Source organism: Microtus oregoni, unplaced genomic scaffold (assembly GCF_018167655.1).
Source record: "Microtus oregoni isolate MIOR12 unplaced genomic scaffold, Mior012 000019F_ref0000042, whole genome shotgun sequence".
In the NCBI taxonomy this organism is placed as follows: Eukaryota; Metazoa; Chordata; class Mammalia; order Rodentia; family Cricetidae; genus Microtus; species Microtus oregoni.
The window spans coordinates 2,963,446-2,983,429 of record NW_024543078.1 but is presented as its reverse complement, the minus strand read 5'-3'; the positions used below and the strand labels follow the sequence as shown (position 1 = coordinate 2,983,429).

The 19,984-nt window shown below is 57.4% G+C and overlaps 1 protein-coding gene across 1 annotated transcript; it reads right to left on the bottom strand.

Moving 5' to 3' along the window:
* Positions 1 to 27: 27 nt before the first annotated feature.
* Positions 28 to 18,609, bottom strand: Hcn2 (hyperpolarization activated cyclic nucleotide gated potassium and sodium channel 2). Its single transcript, XM_041669862.1, has 8 exons — positions 18,004 to 18,609; positions 10,049 to 10,472; positions 8,643 to 8,804; positions 6,401 to 6,619; positions 4,952 to 5,098; positions 2,285 to 2,525; positions 1,811 to 1,975; positions 28 to 1,288 (listed from the first exon to the last, which is right to left on the bottom strand). The coding sequence occupies exons 1-8, from the start codon at positions 18,552 to 18,554 to the stop codon at positions 606 to 608; spliced, it is 2,592 nt and encodes an 863-aa protein (XP_041525796.1). The 5' UTR covers positions 18,555 to 18,609; the 3' UTR covers positions 28 to 605.
* Between the last annotated feature and the right edge of the window lie 1,375 nt (positions 18,610 to 19,984).

Genomic DNA, 19,984 nt, shown 5'->3' with positions numbered 1-19,984 from the left:
CCAAAGCAAGCAGACTCGGCGCTGGGCGCCAATGCTGTCGTTTATTGCGCGGAATGAGGTGTGGGTTAATGGGGTGTGGGGGCCGCTGCTGCCTCGGCTCGTCAGTACATTCATGGCGACGGCGGGGACTCAGCCTTGCCCCCACACCGGCTTGGCCGTGAAGCCTGCCCCTGGGTGCCTGAGGGAGGTCACTCGGACGCGTGGGCAGGGGCCAGGCTGGTTATTGCATGAGCTTGCCGGGCTGGGGCAGCAGAAAGCCGGCGGGCCGAGTATTGCACTTGATCCATATCCTTCCTTGGCTGCCACCGCAAATGCGGGGCATAGCCAGGTTCTTGGCCAGGGCCGCCCCGTCCCCGTCCCAGATTGGGGCTGAGGCACCGAGGTGATCGCGCCCCTCCCTCTCCCGTGTGCGGCCGCAGCTGGGGCAGGGACAATGGGGTGGGCGCAGGGCGATGGGGGCGGGTGGGCAGCCGGACGCAAGGCCGCCCGCCGCCTAAGCTACCTAAGTCCCTCTATGGCTTCTGCGCGGGCACAGGCGGGCGGCGCGAGGCATGGCTTTGGTGTGGATGATGGCCCCGCCCAGCCCGCGGGGCGGCGCGCAAGGGTCACAAGTTGGAAGAGAGGCGCGAGCGCGCAGAGTCCAGCGGGTCCAGACCACCCGCAGCGCCGGGGGAGGCTGAGTCCCTGCGGTCCGGGCTGGGTGCAGCGGTCCGGGCGGTGGGCGCGGGTCCCAGGCGTGGCGTGGAGCTGCTGGCCGGGCGCGTGGAGGTCGCGGGGCTGGGCGTGGGTGCGCCGTGGGGCAGCGAGGGCTGCGAGGCGGACAGCGGGCGCGAGGCTCGGCTCAGACGGCGCGCGGGCAGTGCGGGTCCCACGCGGGTGGCTGGGGAGCCAGGTGCACCGTAGGGCGAGGTCCGCGGTGCCCGGGGACTGGAGGGCGCGGCCGGGGGACTGGCCGTAGACGGCCCTGGTGAGGCTGCGGGAGGCGGAGGCCCTGGGGGTGCGCGGCGCATGAGGCGTGGGGAGCCGAGTGCCAGGGGTCCCACAAGCGGGCGCGCCACCTGCGGGCAGAAGCTCATGGCCACGGCCTGCTGCAGCGTGGCAATGGCTGAGGTGACCTGCGGCGGTGGTGGTGGTGGGAAGAGCCCCACATGCTGACCCAGCTCTGCCTGCTGCACCATCTCACGGTCATACTTGACAATCTCCTGGATGATAGCATTCTCCTGGTTGTTGAACACGCCCGAGCTGAGGTCGTGCTGAACCTTGTGCAGCAAGATGGAGTTCTTCTTGCCTGCGGGCAAAGCAGAGGTCAGCGCTAGCTTGGCCACCTGCCTCTGCAGCCAGTCTGAGTCCAGCAACAGGCATGTTCTCAGCACCCACTGTATTTCCTGTGTAGATTCCAAGTACTGAGTGCCTCTCATGTGGCAAGTGCATGCTAATTGCCTGCCGCATACAGCAAGTGTATCCAGCATGCACACTCTGTAGAGAGTCCCTGTCGTGTGTGCGTGTGTCTGAGCGCTTGCTGTGTGCCCTCTGATTCGGGCCACTATCTTAACACCTGGTTCCTATGTCCTGTCACTAGGAGCTCCCACCTCTCCCTGCCTTCCATGCCTGACATAGAACTTTGCTAATGTGCCTGGTTTATTGAGCCAGAGCTGTTTCTACCAGGCCGTTTCTGGCTCTTCTTGCCTTTTCACCCCAGGGCCTTTGCCTGCTATGTTCGCTCCAGGAAGACACTGTGTCACCCAGACACTCCTCAGCACCCTCTCCTTTCTGTATCCTGGGACCCCTCTCAGGCAGTCTGGTAGCTCACCGATGCGGTCCAGGCGGTCAATGGCCACGGTCTCAAAGGCACGCCGCATCATGGGGTACTCCTCCAGCACCTCGTTGAAATTATCTACACTTAGTGAGTAGAGGCGGCAGTAGGTGTCAGCCCGCACACTGGCTGTGCGCCGGCCCCTTGTGAGCAGGCAGATTTCTGCAAAGACAAGAGTGAACCTCATGCCCTGTGCACAAACTGCCCGCCCAGGACACACTCAGACCCACCCAGGACACACTCAAACCCACCCAGGACACAGTCAAACCCGCCCATGACACACTCAGACCCGCTCAGGACACACTCAGACCCGCCCAGGACACACTCAGACCCGCCCAGGACACACTCAGACCCGCCCAGGACACACTCAGACCCGCCCGCTGCTGACTCAAACCCTCCTGGACCTCCCTGGGCTGGAGCTGTCCACGGTCTGGTTCCATCCAGATCTCTGCCTTGCCTTGGAGTACTCACCCCCAAAATAGGAGCCGTCTGACAACTTCATTTCCTTGTTGCCCTTGGTGAGGACACTCACCACCCCGTGCTGAATGAAGTACATCTTCTTGCCAATGGTCCCCTCTCGGATGATGTAATCGCCGGGCTGGAAGACCTCGAACTTGAGCTTTGTCAGCATGGCCGTGACAAAGTTGGGGTCTGCGTTGGCAAACAGTGGCATGGAAGCCACCAGCTTCCGGCAGTTGAAGTTCACAATCTCCTGTGGGCAGGAGGGAGGACAGCCAAGTGACGGACTGGCTTGGTAACTCAGACCCTCAGTCTCTGTGCTAGACAGTGGCCCCTCAGCTCCTATCCAACCTCCTAGGCAAAGTCCCAAGTCCACACCACTATGGGATGGGTGACAGACACTGGACTGGGAAAGTCAAACTTTGTAGGTCTCTTTGTAGATAACAGGACCACAAAAATACCCAAAAGGATCAAAGGAGGGACAGAGTTCAGTGGGCAGAGCTCTTCCGGGCACGCATGAGTCCCTGGGTTCCATCCCTAAGCCCCAGCATGGCATGAACCTATCATGCAGGCCTATCACAGCGCTGGAGTGGAGGCAGGACGGTCAGGAGTTCAAGGTTAGCATCACCTACATAAGAAGCTCTAGGACGGCCTCGGCCACGTGAGACCCTGTGAAACAGTAAAAGACTTCTGAAGAAAAAGGAGGCCGACCGCGTCCTCGTGCCCTTGGGCCACCCATTCTCTTGGTTATATATGAAATGTCATTCCAGCCAGGACGCTTCAGTCAAGGGCATTGCTAAGAACCCAGCAAGCAACTCACGGAGACCAGCCTCCATGACTCACTACAGGGCCGCAACTGTGAGTCAGAGGGACACATGAAAAAGTGACCACTGAGCCAGACAAGGTGGCCCACAGCACACGGGAGGCTGAAGCAGGAGGATTGCCATGAATTTAAGGTCACCTTGTGTTGTAGAGTGAAACCTTGTCTACTGTGGTGGCACATGCCTTTAATCCCAGAATTTGGGAGGCAACGGCAGGTGGATCTCTGAGTTTGAGGCCAGCCTGGTCTACAGAGTGAGTTCCGGCATAGCCAGAGTTACGCAGAGAAACCCTGGCTTGGAGGAGGCGTTTCCTGTGGGCGGCTGGTAAAGTTCTAGGGCTGGGAGTGGATGTGGGTGCCCTACAAAGCCATGTGCTTCGTGCACTTCATGGCCTGTGAGCTAGGCTCTCCACAAAGGACAGGCTGCCTCCTGACGTGGGCCCCAGACCCTGCGGCCCCCAAGGCTCTCCTCCTCTAAGTCCCTACTGGGGCCTCTGCCCTGGTCGTGCTGAGGCTGCTGTGCACCTGGCATCCCAGGCCTGCGGAGACAGAGACAGGGGCCAGCCTGCCTAGCTGAGTCGCTCAACTCCAGGCCAGTGAGAGACCCTGTCTGATGGTCCCAAGGGCAACATTTAAGTTGTCTTCCGGCTTCCATGTACATACGTGTGCACCGTGTACACATGGACGTATGCATGTATGCATTTAAAAAGGAGACGGGGAGCCGGGCGGTGGTGGCGCACGCCTTTAATCCCAGCACTCGGGAGGCAGAGGCAGGCGGATCTCTGTGAGTTCAAGACCAGCCTGGTCTACAGAGCTAGTTCCAGGACAGGCTCCAAAGCCACAGAGAAACCCTGTCTCGAAAAACCAAAAAAAAAAAAAAAAAAAAGGAGACGGGGCTCAAGAGATTTCTTAGTGGGGGGGCTACAGAGATGGCTCAGTGGTCAAGAACACCGGCTGCTCTTCCAGAGGGGTTCAATTCCCAGCAACCACATGGTAGCTCACAACTGTCTGTAACTCACACAGACATATGTGCAGGCAAAACACTAATACATATGAAAAGAAAGGAAGAGGGACTGAAGAGATGGCTCAGAGGTTAAGAGAACTGGCTTCACTTCCAAAGGTCCTGAGTTCAATTCCCAGCAACCACATGATGGCTCACAACCATCTGTAATGAAATATGCTGCCCTCTTCTGGCCTGCAGGGACATATGCAGGCAGAACATTGTATACTTAATAAATAAATAAATCTTTAAAAAAAAAAGGAAGGAAGGGAGAAATAAAAGAAACTGTTGTTCAATCATGAGGGCCCAGAGTTTGATCCCAGCAGCCACATCTGGCAGCTCTAATGGATCAGACACCCTTTTCTGGCCTCCATGGGCACCTGAACACACTTGTGGGCACATACACACATGCACACACACATGTAAAAAAAAATCTTAAAAGGTGGGGGGCAGGAGGGATGAATCAGTGGTTAGAGCATTGGCTGTTCTTCCAGGGAACCTGGTTCAATTCCCGGCAACCACATGGTGGCTCACAGCTGTCTGTAACTCTAGTCCCAGGGGATTCAATGTTCTCTTCTGATCTCCACAGGTGCCACATGCAAGCAAAACATCCACATGCATGAAATAAGTGAGGGCCCAGATGGCAGGAGAGGCAAGAAGGACCCTCTCCAGGGTCTGGGATGGAACATGGTTGCACAGATGTGTGTTTTATGTTCTGCACCTAGAGACTGTAGCTTGGTGTTTGAAGCAGGCAGGACTGCAGGTGTTGGCCAGGGGCACCCACAGCATATGTCAGACCTGATCCCATGTGCCCTGTCAGTGTCCATGGGATTCTGGGGTGTGGCTGCAGCCACCTCACCTCACGCAGCGGCCCGTTGAGCTCCCCGAGGATGCTCTCCTCATCAAACATCTTCCCCTGGTACCGGTGTTCATAGTAATCGTGGATTTTTTGGCGGAAATCAGCAGGCAGCTTGTGGAAGGACATGTATTGTTCTACTTGCTTGTACTGAAGGGAGGAGAGCAGGATCAGTGTTTGTCCCAGAGAGAAGCCCAGCCCGGTGCCACCCAGCTCGGGGACCCAGGGCGATGACAAGCCCAGCAACACCAAAGACAAATGATGTGTTTTGTTTGGAGACGGGGTTTCATGTAGCCCAGGCTAGCCTCAAGTGCCAGGGTGACAGATGTCACCACCACCACAGGTTTATGATGCTGGGGTGGAACTCAGGTCTTCACAGACGCTAGTGCAGCGTTGTAGTCACAGAGCCCCTGCTCAGGGTCTCACTATGTAGTCCAGGCTGGCCTGGAATTTGAACTCAGCCTCCTCACTGGTGAGATGACAACCTGAGACACCAAGCCCAGTTGGCAGATAAATTTATGTTTATGATTCTAGGCGGGGCTTCCACTGGGGATTCAAGGCGGAGCTCTACTGCTGATGCCCCCCTCTTCCTACTTTCTACTGAGCCAGTCTCGCCCTTTTGCTCTCGCTGTCCTGCATCTGCCTCAGTCTAGGCTGGTATTTAACCTTTAACCCCATCACTAGCAGGAGGGTCAGGAGTTCAAGGTCATCCTCTGTTTTAGAGTGAGTTTGAGGCCACCCTGGGCTATGTGATACCACAGTGTGGGCACCTTAGGGTGCCTGGCTCACATTTCTGAGACGCGGTTATCTACAGTGTCAACATCAGTATGCATGTTGACTTCCATCCTGAGTCCTGCCACCAGGACCTGGGGGACAACAGAGTCAACTCCTCCCTAGCAGGGCTGGGGTGTGGGTGCCAGGCTGTCCCCAGCACAGTACCCCAGGGCTGCTCCAGCCCCACTTCTAAGCCACAGCTGTCCTTATCTCAGCAGACCCCGTGACGGCGGGTGGGTGGCAGCACCAGCTCATGTTTGGGTGCGAGACGGAGGCTTCCGGACACCAGCACCTGGCACAGAGCCCGGGTGACCCGGCTGTCACTGTAGGGGGTGGGGAACTAAGGCCCACTGCAGAGCCTGGAGCTGCAGGTGGTTGAAGGCAGGGCTCCTGCCCTTTGGGCTGCAATTGCTCCAAAGCAGCCGCCCCTAGGACCAGCCTGGAGGATACACTCTTTGTTCACTCTACCCTCTCCAAAGGTTCACCCCAGAACACTCAGAAATGGGCCCTGGGGACTGGTCATACTGGTTCTGAAACCTGTGGGCTCCTGTCCCTTCAGCTCATCTACCCCAGCCTGGCACCTTTGACTCTGTCCTGAGCTCTTAGAATCCTACCCTTCCCCCTCCCCACCCAGACTCTACCCAAGGCAGACCCAAGGCATGGCCTCCCCGCTCTGACCTTCTCCTGGTACTGGCGCCGGGATGAATCCAGAGACTGGATGAGGGCAGTGGCGTGCCCGATGAACATGGCATAGCAGGTGGCCCCCACGATCATGCTGAGCATGGTGAGCCAGATGTCAGTCATGCTCTCAGGGGCCTGCCTCCCGTACCCGATGCACAGCATGTGGCTCATGGCCTTGAAGAGCGCGAAGGAGTAGAGCTCGCTCCAGGAGTGGTTCTGCAAAGACAGTGCAGACGGTCGGGGGGGGGGGGCTGTACCCCGGGGGGAGCCCTGAACCCATCTGCCCACCCTCCTGTGGGCACTTGAAGGGGGTGAGCGCCCCTGATCAAACATAACCAAGGCAAAGGACACGGGCAGCGACATGTCTGGGGTCTCAGTGAGGCACTAGCAGGGGCAGGCCTGACAGCACCTCCCACTTCACTCTGGAGAAACTAAGCCACAAAAGGGCTGCAGTCCGGCCAAGGCAGCTTCAAGTGCCCGTTTCAGAGTCCTGGGACACTGGAATAACACCCGAGGGGCAAGGAGGGGAGAAGTCCACCCCTAGATGTCCTCAGTTGACCCGGCCAGAGAAGGGGGGCACTGGGCCCGTCCAGGAAATGGAACCGCTTGTGCAAGCAGCAGTTGGACAAAGGGTTCCTCAGCCAGGGCAGCTGTGCCAGGCTCTTAGGAGGGGCGCTTGTGGGTTCTCCCTACCCGGCTTCTGACTCCATTGATGCCTGCCTGCTGTGTCCTGACTGACACACACCAACCTTCAGTGTGTCCCTGCCCTGGGGTGCGACCCTCGCTGTAGACTTTCAATTACAGGGGTGCAACTTAAGGCCGCAGGTTTGTGTTGCAAGTGTTCATCACTGGACCAAGTCCTCTAACCTCACTGGGGATTCTGTACGGACTCCATCCTGACCACGCCCCAGCCCCTCATTGGAGGATTCTAGTGGGGGCTCTACTGCTAAGCCACCCCCAGCCCTCTTTTTACTTTTATTTTGAGAAAGTCTTGCTAACCTTGAACTTGCTATCATACTAATCTGCCTCTCTTAGGAACTGGCAGAGACTCCTCCCTGGGCTGTACAGTCTCTTTTTAAATGTGATGCAGACATGGAGACAATGGGTATCTGGAGTTGTTACTTCTTAGGGCTGATGGTGACAACTTTCCCCTTGGTTTCGTCTTAAATATATTTAGATAAAGACATAAGGAGAAGTGACTGGCGGCACACTGCCAACCCAGAGCGCTGGAGGCGGAGGCAAGGTGATCTGCAGCTACCTGTCCACCCTGGGCTAATGCAGTGCTGGTTACAGAATGTAAGAGGTCAGGCTGGAGAGGTGGCTCCGCAGTTAAGAGCACTGGCTGCTCTTCAGAGGACCTGAGTGCAGTTCTCAGAACCCACAGGGCAGCCACAAGCACTTGTAACTCCAGCTCCAGGAGATCCGATGCCCTCTTCTGGCCTCTGAGGGCACTGCACTTAGGTGCATATACCCACACAGACACAAGATTTAAAAAAATAACCAATAAACTTAATGGGAATCCTTTTAAACAAACAAGTAGGAGAGGCTGGAGAGAAGACTGTTCAGAACACTGGGTGCTCTTCAAGAGGACCCCAGTTCATGTCTCAGCACCCACATCCATAGCTCCAATTCCCAGTATCTGACACCCTCTTCTGACCCCCAGAGGTGCACATACATGCATGCAGGCAAACACACACATAAAATAGTCTAAAATAAAAACTTAAAAAAACTTTTTTTGGGGGTGAGGGAATTTCGAGACAGGGTTTCTCTGTGTTGCCCGGACTGTCTCTGTAGACCAGGCTGGCCTCGGACTCACAGAGATCCGCCTGCTTCTGCCTCCCGAGTGCTGGGATTAAAGGCATGTGCCGCCATTGCCAACTAAGCGAAACATTTTTAAAGTAAGAGCACTGAGTAGTGTGTCCGTGTGGCAATGAAGGATGGCATCAGACGCCAGGGCGGGTGGGCTGAGGGGTCCCGGGGGCACTGGCAGGCGTCAGACACCAGGGCGGGTGGGCTGAGGGGTCCCGGGGGCACTGGCAGGCGTCAGACGCCAGGGCGGGTGGGCTGAGGGGTCCCGGGGGGCACTGGCAGGTATTAGGCACAGGGGCCAGTGTGCATAAGGCCCTCTACATCAAGAGGCACTAGTGGTCATTGGGTGGGAGCTGCTTTGCCCATGGAGGACTCTAGATGGCGCTGGTGGGCACAAGGGAAAGCTGGAGCTCCACCAGGAAGTACTCACCACCATCTTGTTGATGGACACCCAGCAGTCGCTGGGGAAGTCTTGCAGCATGGGCACCAGGAACTGCAGGCAGCCATCCCAGTGGCAGAGCAAGAGCATCATGCTGATCAGGTTACATATGCGCATCACCGCGCTTGCCAGGTCGTAGGTCATGTGGAAAATCTGAGAGGGCGCATGGCCGTGAGAATCCTGCACCCCTTTCTTTCTGTACCCTTCCCTGACCACTTTCTTTTCTGAATTCCACCCAGCCTACCTTACCCATGACCTCTCTGGAACATCCTCCCCCATCCTGCCCAAATTCTGTCCCCACCTGCCAGCCCCATTAAGTTTCTCCCAGTGGTCACAGGGGCAGGAATGGGTCAGAGTCAGGGATCTTGAATTTGGGGGTTGGGTAAGTGAAGAAGTCTGAGCCTCTTCCCCCCACATCTTACAGGGCACAGGAAGGGGCATGGTAACAACGTGTCCTGAAGGTCGTGGCCTTGCAACTCCATGAGGAGTTCCAGGGTGGTCCCCAAGACTGTCTGTCCTCCAGTCTTGCTCCTGAGCCTACAGCCACCGATGTGATATGCTGCCTGTCCCCCATCCTCCATCTAACAATGTGTACCCGGACCCCACCGCTCTACAAACCTTGCTCATCTTCCCAGGACCCAACCCTGGGCCTTCCATCACAGGCAAACCTCACTTCCCTTAAGGCTCTTGGCAGCTGGAGCAACTTTGGTCCTGCTCCTGGTGAGACTCAGGGCCCAATGCTACAGCTTTTCCATGAGATGCCCATCTTCATTCCCTACAGAGGCCTTAGCCCTGCTTCTTCTAGTGGTCCTCAGCCTTGGCCACACCCACAGCCCAAGACCCTGCACTCCCAGGGTTGGCATCCATGTGGGCCACACATTCACAGCTCTGGCCCCGCCCAGGCATGGGTTCTCTCCCTGCAGCTTTGACCCAGCTATGCCCCAAAGTCCCAGCCCTGCAGCCCTGGTCTGTTTCTTGTGAGCCCCCAACTCTGCCCTGCCAAGGCCCTGCACCCACAGTACTGGTGTCCCTGTCTCTTGTGCACCCCAAGTCAAAGCTCTGGTCCTAAAGTCATGACCACACCCACACCAAGGTCCCAACCTCAGATGATTGGCTCGATCCACAGAATAGACCCACCCAAGCCCGAGGTCCCACCCCCACTCCCAAGACCCCACACCTAAGGACCATCTCTAACTGCTAGACTTAGTTTCCAAGGTCCCTCGTGACCATGCCCCTGCATCCTTTGCCGGGTCCACAGCCAACGCCCACACACACACAAGCCCAGCATCCCTGTATTCCACATCTCTGATGGCTCTGACTTCAGTTGTAGCTCCAGTCCTGCCCAAGACCACGTCTCTGGGGTTCCACCCATCCCTGGTCCCCTCCCTGTCCCTCACCTCCTCCCACTGGTGGATGTAGCGGATGAGCCTGGACAGCCGCAGCAGCCGGAGCAGGCTGAGGATCTTGGTGAAGCGGACAATGCGCAGTGCGCGAGCCGTCTTATAGACCTCGGAGTCGATGCCTTTCTCCACGATGAGGAAGATGTAGTCCACCGGGATGGATGACACGAAGTCTACCACGAACCACGTGCGCAGGTACTTTTTCTTTATCTTCTCGGGGTCCAGGATGATCTCCGTGTTGTCCTCAATCACAATGCCAGTACGGAAGTTCAGCACCAAGTCCATGAGGAAGAAAGTGTCCGAGACCACGTTGAAGACGATCCACGGCGCAGTGGTCTCATCCTTGAAGAAAGTGATGCCCACTGGGATGATGATGAGATTTCCCACCATGAACAACAGCATGGTGAAGTCCCAGTAGAACCTGAGGACAGGCAGGATGCTCGCAACGCCCGGCCTCGGCAGGCGTGCTCTCTTCCCCAGCCCAGGTGCTTTCTGGGACCCCCAACCTGACGTCGTCTCTGAGACCCCAGCCCCGAGGTCGTCTCTGGGACCCCCAGCCCCAATGTGGTCTCTGAGACCCCGGCCCTGAGGTGGACTCTGGGACTCCAACCCCGAGGTGGACTCTGGGACCCCAACCCCGAGGTCGTCTCTGGGACCCCAGCCCCAATGTGGTCTCTGGGACCCCAACCCCGAGGTGGACTCTGGGACCCCAGCCCTGAGGTGGACTCTGGGACCCCAGTCCTAATGTGGTCTCTGGGACCCCAACCTTGAGGTAGTCTCTGGTACCCCAACGCTGAAGTGGGTCTCCACCAAAACTAAGATAGTCTCTGGGATCCCAATCTAAGGAGGTCTCTCTCCTGGGACCCCCAACTCTAAGGTGAGTCTCCAAGATCGCAATCCTAAGGTGGTCTCCAGGACCCCAGATTATAACACAGCCCTCCAGGACTCCAGGTCTTACTGTGTGGCAAGAACTGGGCTTCCTCAAAGAAGCCTCCTGATGCCAGGCAGCAGGGTCCCTCTCTCTGCCCACTCTGACCTTGCCTTGAAGGCACCTCCAGTCTGCAGAGAGTCTCAAAATAGACTAAACACTTCACATGACCAAAAAGGGACAATGTGCCTGGCACAAATCTGGTCTTCAAAAGGGATGGGAGCTGGTAGGTGGTACAGTGCTGGGCATGGGCAGGAGGCTGAAAGCTGGGTAAGGGGACAGGGTAGTGACCAGCCACCCTCTTCCCCGCCTAGAGCTGCAGGGCTCACACCATGATGGGGTCACAGCTCCTGTGGGGACAGCTGGTCACCTTGGAGAGCTAGGCACGTGGGCACAGCTGTGGTCTCAGCACTTGAGAGGAGACGGGAGGATGAAGAGCTCTGGAATAGGCTGGGTATGGTGATGCACACCTATAATCGCAACACCAGGAGGCAGATGCAGGAGGATCTCTGGGAGTTCCAGGCCAGCCAGGGTTGCAGTCTCAGGGGTCTCCTCACACCTAGATTGTGTCAGCCCCCTTGGATCCCTAGAGGTCTGTCATTACCTCTTGGAATTTGGGCTTCCCGTAGGCACAGTGCCCACTGTTTCTAGAGCACACAGGCTGGATCAATTCGCCCAAGTCAGCTCAGAGGAGAGGCGTGCGTCAGGGGTGCAGTGTCTGGAGCCGCTGGCTCAGAGCTTGCCTGTGAGCTGGCTCCTTCTGCCAGTTATAAACACAGTGCCCAGCGGGCGACCAGACTCCACTTCAGAGAACTGAGCTCAAGGAAACAGTCCAAAAACGAGAGAAAAAATTCAAGAGTGATTTGTACTGGGGCATTCTGGGCAGCTCAGGTCGTGAGAGCCAACGACAGGACAACACCCAGTGTCTTTGAGCACAGCCTTGTGCTAGCTCCTGCCATGCATGAGTGACCTTGGGCAGGCTTCTCTGTCCCTTGGGGACCGTAGTCCCTTCTCTCCTCAGCCCTGTGTGGGAGGATTTGGGGACCGTATTCATGTGTGATGCCCCTCACAAGTCCTCTGGAGCTGAGGGGTAACATCAGCTGTGGGGGAGGGGTCTACCAGACCTCGCGAGCACGAAATAACGTATTTGAAGAATTCTTTCTTTTAAAATTATGTGTATGTTTGTATGTCTGGGGTAGGGTGGTCTTGCACATGGTGCAGAAGAGGGTGTCTAAGTCCCCAGGAGCCAACCACTGAGTGGGAAGAATCAAAGCACACTTCTCTTCAAGAGCCTTGTGGGTCATCGCTCAGTCATAGCCAGCGGCTTTAGAGTGGGGCCCGGCTCTGGACAGTAGTGCTGTCTCAGACCCCCAGAATCTGTCACATAGCTTGGCCCCAACCTCTCCCCTTCTGGATTGAGGATGCCTTCTCTTTGGAGGAGCCATTGAGTAAAACAATTGAGAATGAGCAGGCAACAGTCAACAGGAACCAGGACCACCATTGGTGGATACAACAGCTCAGGGTGGGCCACTAAACCACCAGGGGGACCTAGAAACCACTGTGGGGCACTTTCAACCGTGATGGGAAGGAGGCTTAGAAACTATTAAAGGGACCTGAACTAGTCTGAAGACACAGCAGACCACAGCAGGTATCTCTTTCTAGGCTGCAGCCACGCAACACTTCTCTTCCCTTCCTGAGGTAGTCAGGGCCAGGCATACTTTCCACGGAGGCCCAGGCCTGAGACTGTCCTCTGTACCCAGCCACTCTGTCCTGGAGCCTCCCTCAGCCACTGCATCTCCAGGTCACAAGGTAGGGGCCTGTTTTCCCCCAGTGCCTGAGGAGAGGGAACAGGAGGTGGCTGTCCTTGTGGTCCTGGTAGGGTGGGGCCCACTTGCTCTAACCCAAGTGTCCCCAGTCTTCATCTTCCGCAGTAAACCTGGTCCCCAAAGTCAGAATGGGTCGGAAGTTCCACACCAAGGGGAACAGGACTCTGGAGGTCCCCTCCCCCACCCTCCCCCACCAGTCCCTCGCCTGTTTGAAGAGACAGGACCTGGGATGGCGGGCCATCCAGACACAGCTCTAACTTCTCTCCCAGGCTGTGCTTCCTTGCCTAACATTCCCACCTTCTCTACCCCATCCACAGCAAGGACCTCGGGGACCTCTGGGCACAGGACAGGCCTCTGATCCTTGGGAAGTTGAAGCAGGAGGATCAAAGACTTCCTTACTGAAGCTTGGGACGAGCCTGGACTACATGAGACCATCTCAAACAAAACAAAACAAAACAAAACAAATTCCCTAATAAACAACAAGGAGTCCTGATTGGCTGTCTAATTCTGGGGGCATACTCAGGACCATGCTGTTACCACCACCCCACCCCACCCCCGGCTCAGGGGTCAGAGGGCAGATCCAGTGGAGACAAGGGCAAAGAATCTCTTTTGCTGATCTTAGCCCAAGCCCTCTCCAGCCCATAGGTAGATTCTGGATGGTTGACACCAAATGAACTCTCTTCTCCCTCAGCTGCCCAGTCGTTCTCAGCTCCAGCAAGGAAACTGAGGCCCATAGATCATGGGGTAACAGAGAGAAGCCCCTTCCATTCACACCTGGGCACTGCTGGGTGAGTCACAGCCCCACTGGCACAGTCAGGATCTTATCGCTGATCATGGAGCCCTCAAAGCCAAGGTCAGACCTCCATTGACCAACCAGAACAGCCACATCTCTACAGGCAGATCTGAGATACAGCCAGAAGTCGTCTGGTCTGGGATCACAGATCCAAGCAAAGCTAGAGGGATTAGAGGCTGGAGGTCAGGGATTACGGGCCAGGCTCGGACAGAGGATCAGGGCCTGAGCCCACTGAGTCCCCAGAGCAGGTGACAGGATTAGGGCTGGAAACCACGGTGGGAAGACAGCTAGAATCCCAGGTGCAGACATTTGTAAAGGTTCATTGTATGCCAAGCACCAGGGATACACAGTGACCAGGGACACAGGCTGTACCCCTAACCCTGCTCCTATTGGGGAAGGATCGTGCTGAATGCCAGGGTGTGAGGGGTGGACCTGGTATCAGTGTTCAAGAAGGTTGCTCGGAGTGGGAGACATTCAAGGGCTGATGGTATGGGGGAGAGGCGGTACCTGGGCAGAGTAGCTAGTGCAAAGGCTCCGAGACCACCATGGGGCTTCCCAGGTGGAGGCAGAGGGACCTGGGAAACTGGAGTCTGTAGAGGGCTGAGAGATCTCGCCCTGGGCAAGGCTCAACTCCAGAATGATGGGGGTGCTCCAGTGTGGGTTGGAGGGCGTCTTAAGGGCAGGCCAAGGAAAAGGGTCTCTCCAAATACTGAAGTAATAGCTTTGGGGTAGAAAAAGAGGGGGCTTTGGCTATCCTGACCTCAATCCCTCCCCCCAAAGACTTCTTTCACAACACTGAGAGTTTGAGGATCCCAATACTCCCATCTGGGAGGCAGGTGCTTGCCCAAACCCCACATCCTCGATGATAAATCGATGATAATGCGATTTATTCTAGGGCCTTGATACAGAACCCATTTCTAGGGATTTACATGCCGGGAGCAACATCCTGCCCTCACTCTGAGCCCTGGCCACCTAGTGGGGGGACATGGCAGTCTCAGAAGCGGTGTCTACAGGTCTGGATTGGGTTCTTGCCTCTTTCTTCCTCGAGTACCACCCAGTCTCAGCATGTGCGTCCAGACCTGGAACACTTCCCAACCCTCAAACTTGCTTCTCCACAGAAGCTTCTCATGGCCAGGGTGGATGCTCAGAAGAACCAGATGAGACTGAGTGAGGTGCCAACTGCCTGTGATCCTAGGACCTGGGAGGATGAAGCAGGAGGATTGCCGGAAGTGAGAGGCTGGCCGGCCTACAGAATGAGACCTCAAGTTGGGAGGTTAGTGGGTTGCAGTAGTGTCTACAGTGCTCAGGCTCACAATTCCAGCAGCACAGAACACAGAAGCCGGGCTGTGTGGTGCGTTCCTGCCATCCCAGCACTCACAGAGATTAGAAGTTCAAGGTCATCGTGGGGGCAGTGAGATAGCTCACTGGATAAAAGCCATAGCCACCAAAATCTGACAGACTGAGTTTAGTCCCTGGGGCTCACATGGTGGAAGGAGAGAACTGACTCCCACAGGTTGTCCTCTGAAGAACACATGGGCACCGTGGTGCCCACACACAATAAATAAATGTAATAAGAATTGAAATAATATTTTTTAGCTGTCTGGGCATGACTGAACAAAGTTCCATAAAAAAAAAGGTAAAAGATCCTTCTAGACACCTGCTCCCTTCCCCCACACCACAACCTTCTCACATCTTGGGAAATTGAGGTAGACACTGTGCAGTCCTGATTCTGGGACAGAATTCTGCTCAGAACTTGGCTCCTCTAGGTCCCTGTGGACTGCATGGTGCAGGTAACTGGTGCCCAAAGGGACTCACACCCCACAGCCTTGCCTCTCCCATGCCTTCAGTGACTCTGCCTTCCCCTCCTTCCTGGGGAGGGAGAACTAACCAATAAAGTCCCAACTGGATGTCAGGCCTGCCAGCCAAGTCACAGGACAGAATCACTGGGGAGCCAAGTCAGAGCCAACAGAGGGAGATGCTTAGCTGCTCAGCCCCTGGAGAGAGACAGGAGGTCCCCACCCACCACTCTGTATAAAGACTTCACACACACACACACACACACACACACACACACACACATCCCACCATCCACCAGCACCGGAGCACAACAACTCCATGACTGAATGACTTTTCCTCTCCCAGGCTTGGGATACGATCTTCCTTTTTTGTGCTTGTTAACTCAATACAGCTGGGCCTAGTGGTGCACACCTGCCATTTCAGAAAATAGGCAAGAGGACTAAATTCAAGTCTACAGAACAACGAAGGAAACCCTGTCTCAGGACAAAAAGGAAAAAGTGAGTCGAGGGCACGCATGCGTTGTCAGGAGAGAGCTAGCCTAGGTTCTACCCCAGGAAGACCCAAATCAACCAATCTATCGCCTGCCATCATCGGTCAACACCCACATGGTGCTCCCAACAGCCCCTAGAGGCTCTGGAGACCTGTCTTGGTCAACACTGACCAGAAGGTTCTAGAAGGGGCACAAGTCCTCAGGCATGAAAGGCAGGTGGCCCCATAAGCCAGTTTTGAAATCTGACGGTCACACTGACTCCTTTAGCCTCAGCCACGGTCTCTGCCCCTGTTTGCTCATCCCCTACTTTACAAGCTGGCTGTCCAGGCAAGATGTGTGGCCTGTGAACCTGTCAAGGCTTAGAGCGGTGACAGCACAGGGTCCCCTAGGCATCTATAGCTACAGGGACTCAAGGACAGGAGCTCAGATTCTTCTCTCAGCCTCCCCTCGCCATGCACCCCAAAGTCAACCACCTGTCATCACTGCAGCCGAGAACCCAAGCCTAAGGGCTGGCCTTACGTCCCTCAGCTAAAACCTGGACATGAAGGTGACGCTGGAGTGGGAGTGATGATACACCTCACAGCCTGCCCCGCCCCAGACTGCCTTTCTCTGTCTGGAGTGGAGTGATACACCTCACAGCCTTTCTCTGTCTGGAGTGGAGTGATACACCTCACAGCCTGCCCCGCCCCAGACTGCCTTTCTCTGTCTGAGAGTGGAGTGATGATACACCTCACAGCCTGCCCCGCCCCAGACTGCCTTTCTCTGTCTGGCTAGCTGGCACTAGACTCCATTCATATTGGCCAACCAGGAAGTCTTGGCAAGCCCACCCTCTCTTGTGCCATTTCACAGGTGGGAACACAGCAAACGCCCAGAGTCCAGTTCTGAAGCCTGGAAGTCTGTGGAGCAATGCTGGGTCTGGCACTCACGCTAGGGCATGCAGGAACAACTCCTGTTGGCCAGAATGTGCCTCCCCACCGCTGGGACTCTTCCCCAAACTCAGGTTCCTGGTAGTCTCAGGGAGGTAGTTCCTGGGCCTCTGTGTGTCTATTATCAAGCACTAGAGATAAAAAGGGGAATGACAGAAAGGGGGCGTCACCACTGAACTATCCTTATTCAAAAGTCAATGTCTTCAGAGACTCAGGCCTGGGGGAGAAGGGACCTGGATACCAGACTAGCAGGAGCCGCTGCAGGTCCCAGAGCTGTCCGTGGTCCTGAAACTCCAGGCTTCAGTTTTCCAAGATAGCAGAGCACCCTGTCCACAAATCTGCATCCCGACTGTCAACGAAGACAGGGACATTCTCCTGCATTCCCTGCACGCAGCTCTCCCTACGGCTCGCGGGTGTACACCCACCCGGGACACACATGCGCGCGCGTGCACAGCCAGTATCCCAACAGGTAGTTCTAGAGACCCACCAGCCACACCCCTAGGGACACGCCTCCTCTTGATTGGTCGGCACGCGCCTCCCAGGACCCCTGTGGGCATCATTTCGCAAGCTCGCGCGGAAAGGAGAAACACGCAAACACTCGGGTCGTGGCTCTGCGCCAGCGCCTGCCGCTGCACGCAGCAGCCAACTCAGGCCACGTCCATACCCACACACCCAGGACGCACCCGCCCCAGGTTCAAGCGGAGACCGTGGGAACCCGCGGCATCCGCTTGATAATCCCCTCCCCGCGGCCTCCAGGGCGCGTCCTTTCCATGTGCCCTCCCTCCCTTCCTTCCTTTTCCTATTCTTTTCCTTCCTCCTCTTTTTCTTCCTTTCTCCTATCCATCCTTCCATCCCTGCTTCTGCTCCGCAGCCTCCGAGTGCCTACGTTCCCCTCTATTCGTCCTCTTCACCCCCCTGGCCCTGCAGCCACCGCGCGCGCCCACTGCAACGAGGGCGCGAGGGAGGGGGCGCGCCGGGGACCCCCTCACTCCAGGCCTCTAAAAGGGCGGAGCCTCTGCACAGCAGAGTCCCTCGGGGGCGGGTCCGGGGCGCGCCCGAGGTCACCGAGAGGGTACTCCCCCCACCCCAGCCCTAAGCCCCGAACTGCCACCACCCCGAGGTCACCATCCGGGACGCGGCGCCCCGCCCTCTCCCGGGCGCGCCAAGGACGGGCCCCTCCCGGAGGCGGCACCTGAAGTCGCTGTAGGGGTGGATGATCCAGGCCCCCGCCGACTTCACGCGCTCCTGCTCGCGTTCCACGGCCTTCTGGCTGCCGAACATCCGCAGGGAGAACTTGTTGACGCCGGGCTGCAGGAGCGCCCCGAATTGGCGCTGCAAGAAGCTGGCCTGGCTGCCGCGCGGCTCACCCGCCGGGCCCGCCTCCTCGCTGCCCGCCTCCTCGGCCTCCGTGGGCCCCGAGGCCGCCCCGCGGCATGAGAACGACACCTTGGGGCCGCGCGCGGGGCCCTCGGGGCTGCACTGCGGATCCCCGCGCCCGCACTCGCCATTCGCGCCGCCCTTGGCCGCGCTGGGGGTGCAGGAGCTGTCGCGGCTGCAGAGCCGGGCGCGCGGGCCGGGCTCGTCCACCGGCTCCGGGTGTGAGGGGGTCGAGGGGTTCGGGGGTGGCGCGGGCGGTGGCTGAGGCTGAGGGGGCACGGGTGGCGGCGGCGGTGGCGGCGGCCCCGGCGCGGGGGTCGTGCCCGGACTGTCACCGGGCCGCCCGCCGCCCCCGCGCGCATCCATGGCGAGGCGGCGCCGGGCAGTGAGGAGCGCAGCGGCCGCCGCCACTGCCGGCCGAGCCCGAGGGAGGGCGGAGTCGGGGGCGGAGCCTCTGCGCGCGGGGGAGGGGCGGGGGAGGGAGCCCCGCCTCCACCTGCGCTACCCTCACCCCCTCACGGGGATGGATGGGGGAAACTGAGGCTAGGGTCAGCAGGCAGATTCAAGGTCAGTCAGGCACCCCCGAGACCTTGGAAATGCGCTCGGACTTGGTTTCCCAGGGGAAACTGAGGCCAAGGACGCACCCAAGGTCACCAAGCACAGTCCGTTGGCCCCTGCCTCTGCGCGCGCTGCAGACCAGGCCCTGGTCCACTCTGGGGCTCCCTCCGCGGTCTCTAGGACACCACGGGCGGGGCAACCGCTGGACGCTAACCCCTTTCTCGGCTCAAGGAGCCAGATTCCATAATAAAAGTGTGCTCCCAGAGGCCACCCGGCTCTGCTGTTTTCCCCATCTTCGCTACAAGAAACCTATGAATATGTGTGGGAAGAAGTGAGATCATTCTAGGATCTAAGTTCAGTCCCTCTCCAAGCTCTGCTAGTGGGGAAACCGAGGCACAGTAAAGCCTCGAAAGCATGATAACTAGAAGCTCCTGTGACTGCTTGCGACCTCATCCCCAAAGCTGCTGTCAGCGTAGTAAATGCTCTCTCCAGGGGATCAAGGCTCAGCTCCTGCCTCTGCGCCCCCCCCCCGCCCCGCCCCTAGCTATCCACTTCACTCAGGCCTCAGCTACATTCTACCCTCCTGCTCTGGAGAGACATTGGCTCCTGGAGGGTCCTAAGCTGTGACCCGAGCCAGGCGACACCAGATCTGGCTCTAGATGCCCAGCAGCTTCACAGAATGGGGAGGATTGTATAATGGGGGGGGGGGGGCAATACAGGGAAAGGATAGCTGGGAGTTGGTGGGAAGACAATTTTCACGCAGTGGACTCTTGGGCCTTCTTGTGTACCCTCTGGGCTCCTTAGATTCTCCTGTCCTTCCCCCATCCCGTTTCCTTTGACCTGCCTAAGTTCATCTATAAATCCCTTGACCCCTCTTAGACTCTTCTGATGCTTCTGGGTCCCCTTCAGACTTCTTTAGATCTTAGTTCTTCCTAGGTTCTCCTGAACCAGAGGGTCCTTTATGGGTCCTCAAACCTCCAGCCTTTACCATTTCTTGCCTGAATGTCACAGGATGGAGATATGACTTGTGCCTGCTTACAGTAGGTATTCATGGTGTCAGGGGTGTGCCCTACCAGCTGCATGTCCTCATCTGACACAGATGGGCTGCCCTGACCCTGAGGACTCCAGAGATGCTCCTGAAACCCCTCTGGCCTCCACTTTAGAACATTAGAGTTAACAGTGCCAGGCTGTGTCCCGCCCCAGGGCACATGCCTGTTCCAGATGGAGGGGGATCTTTT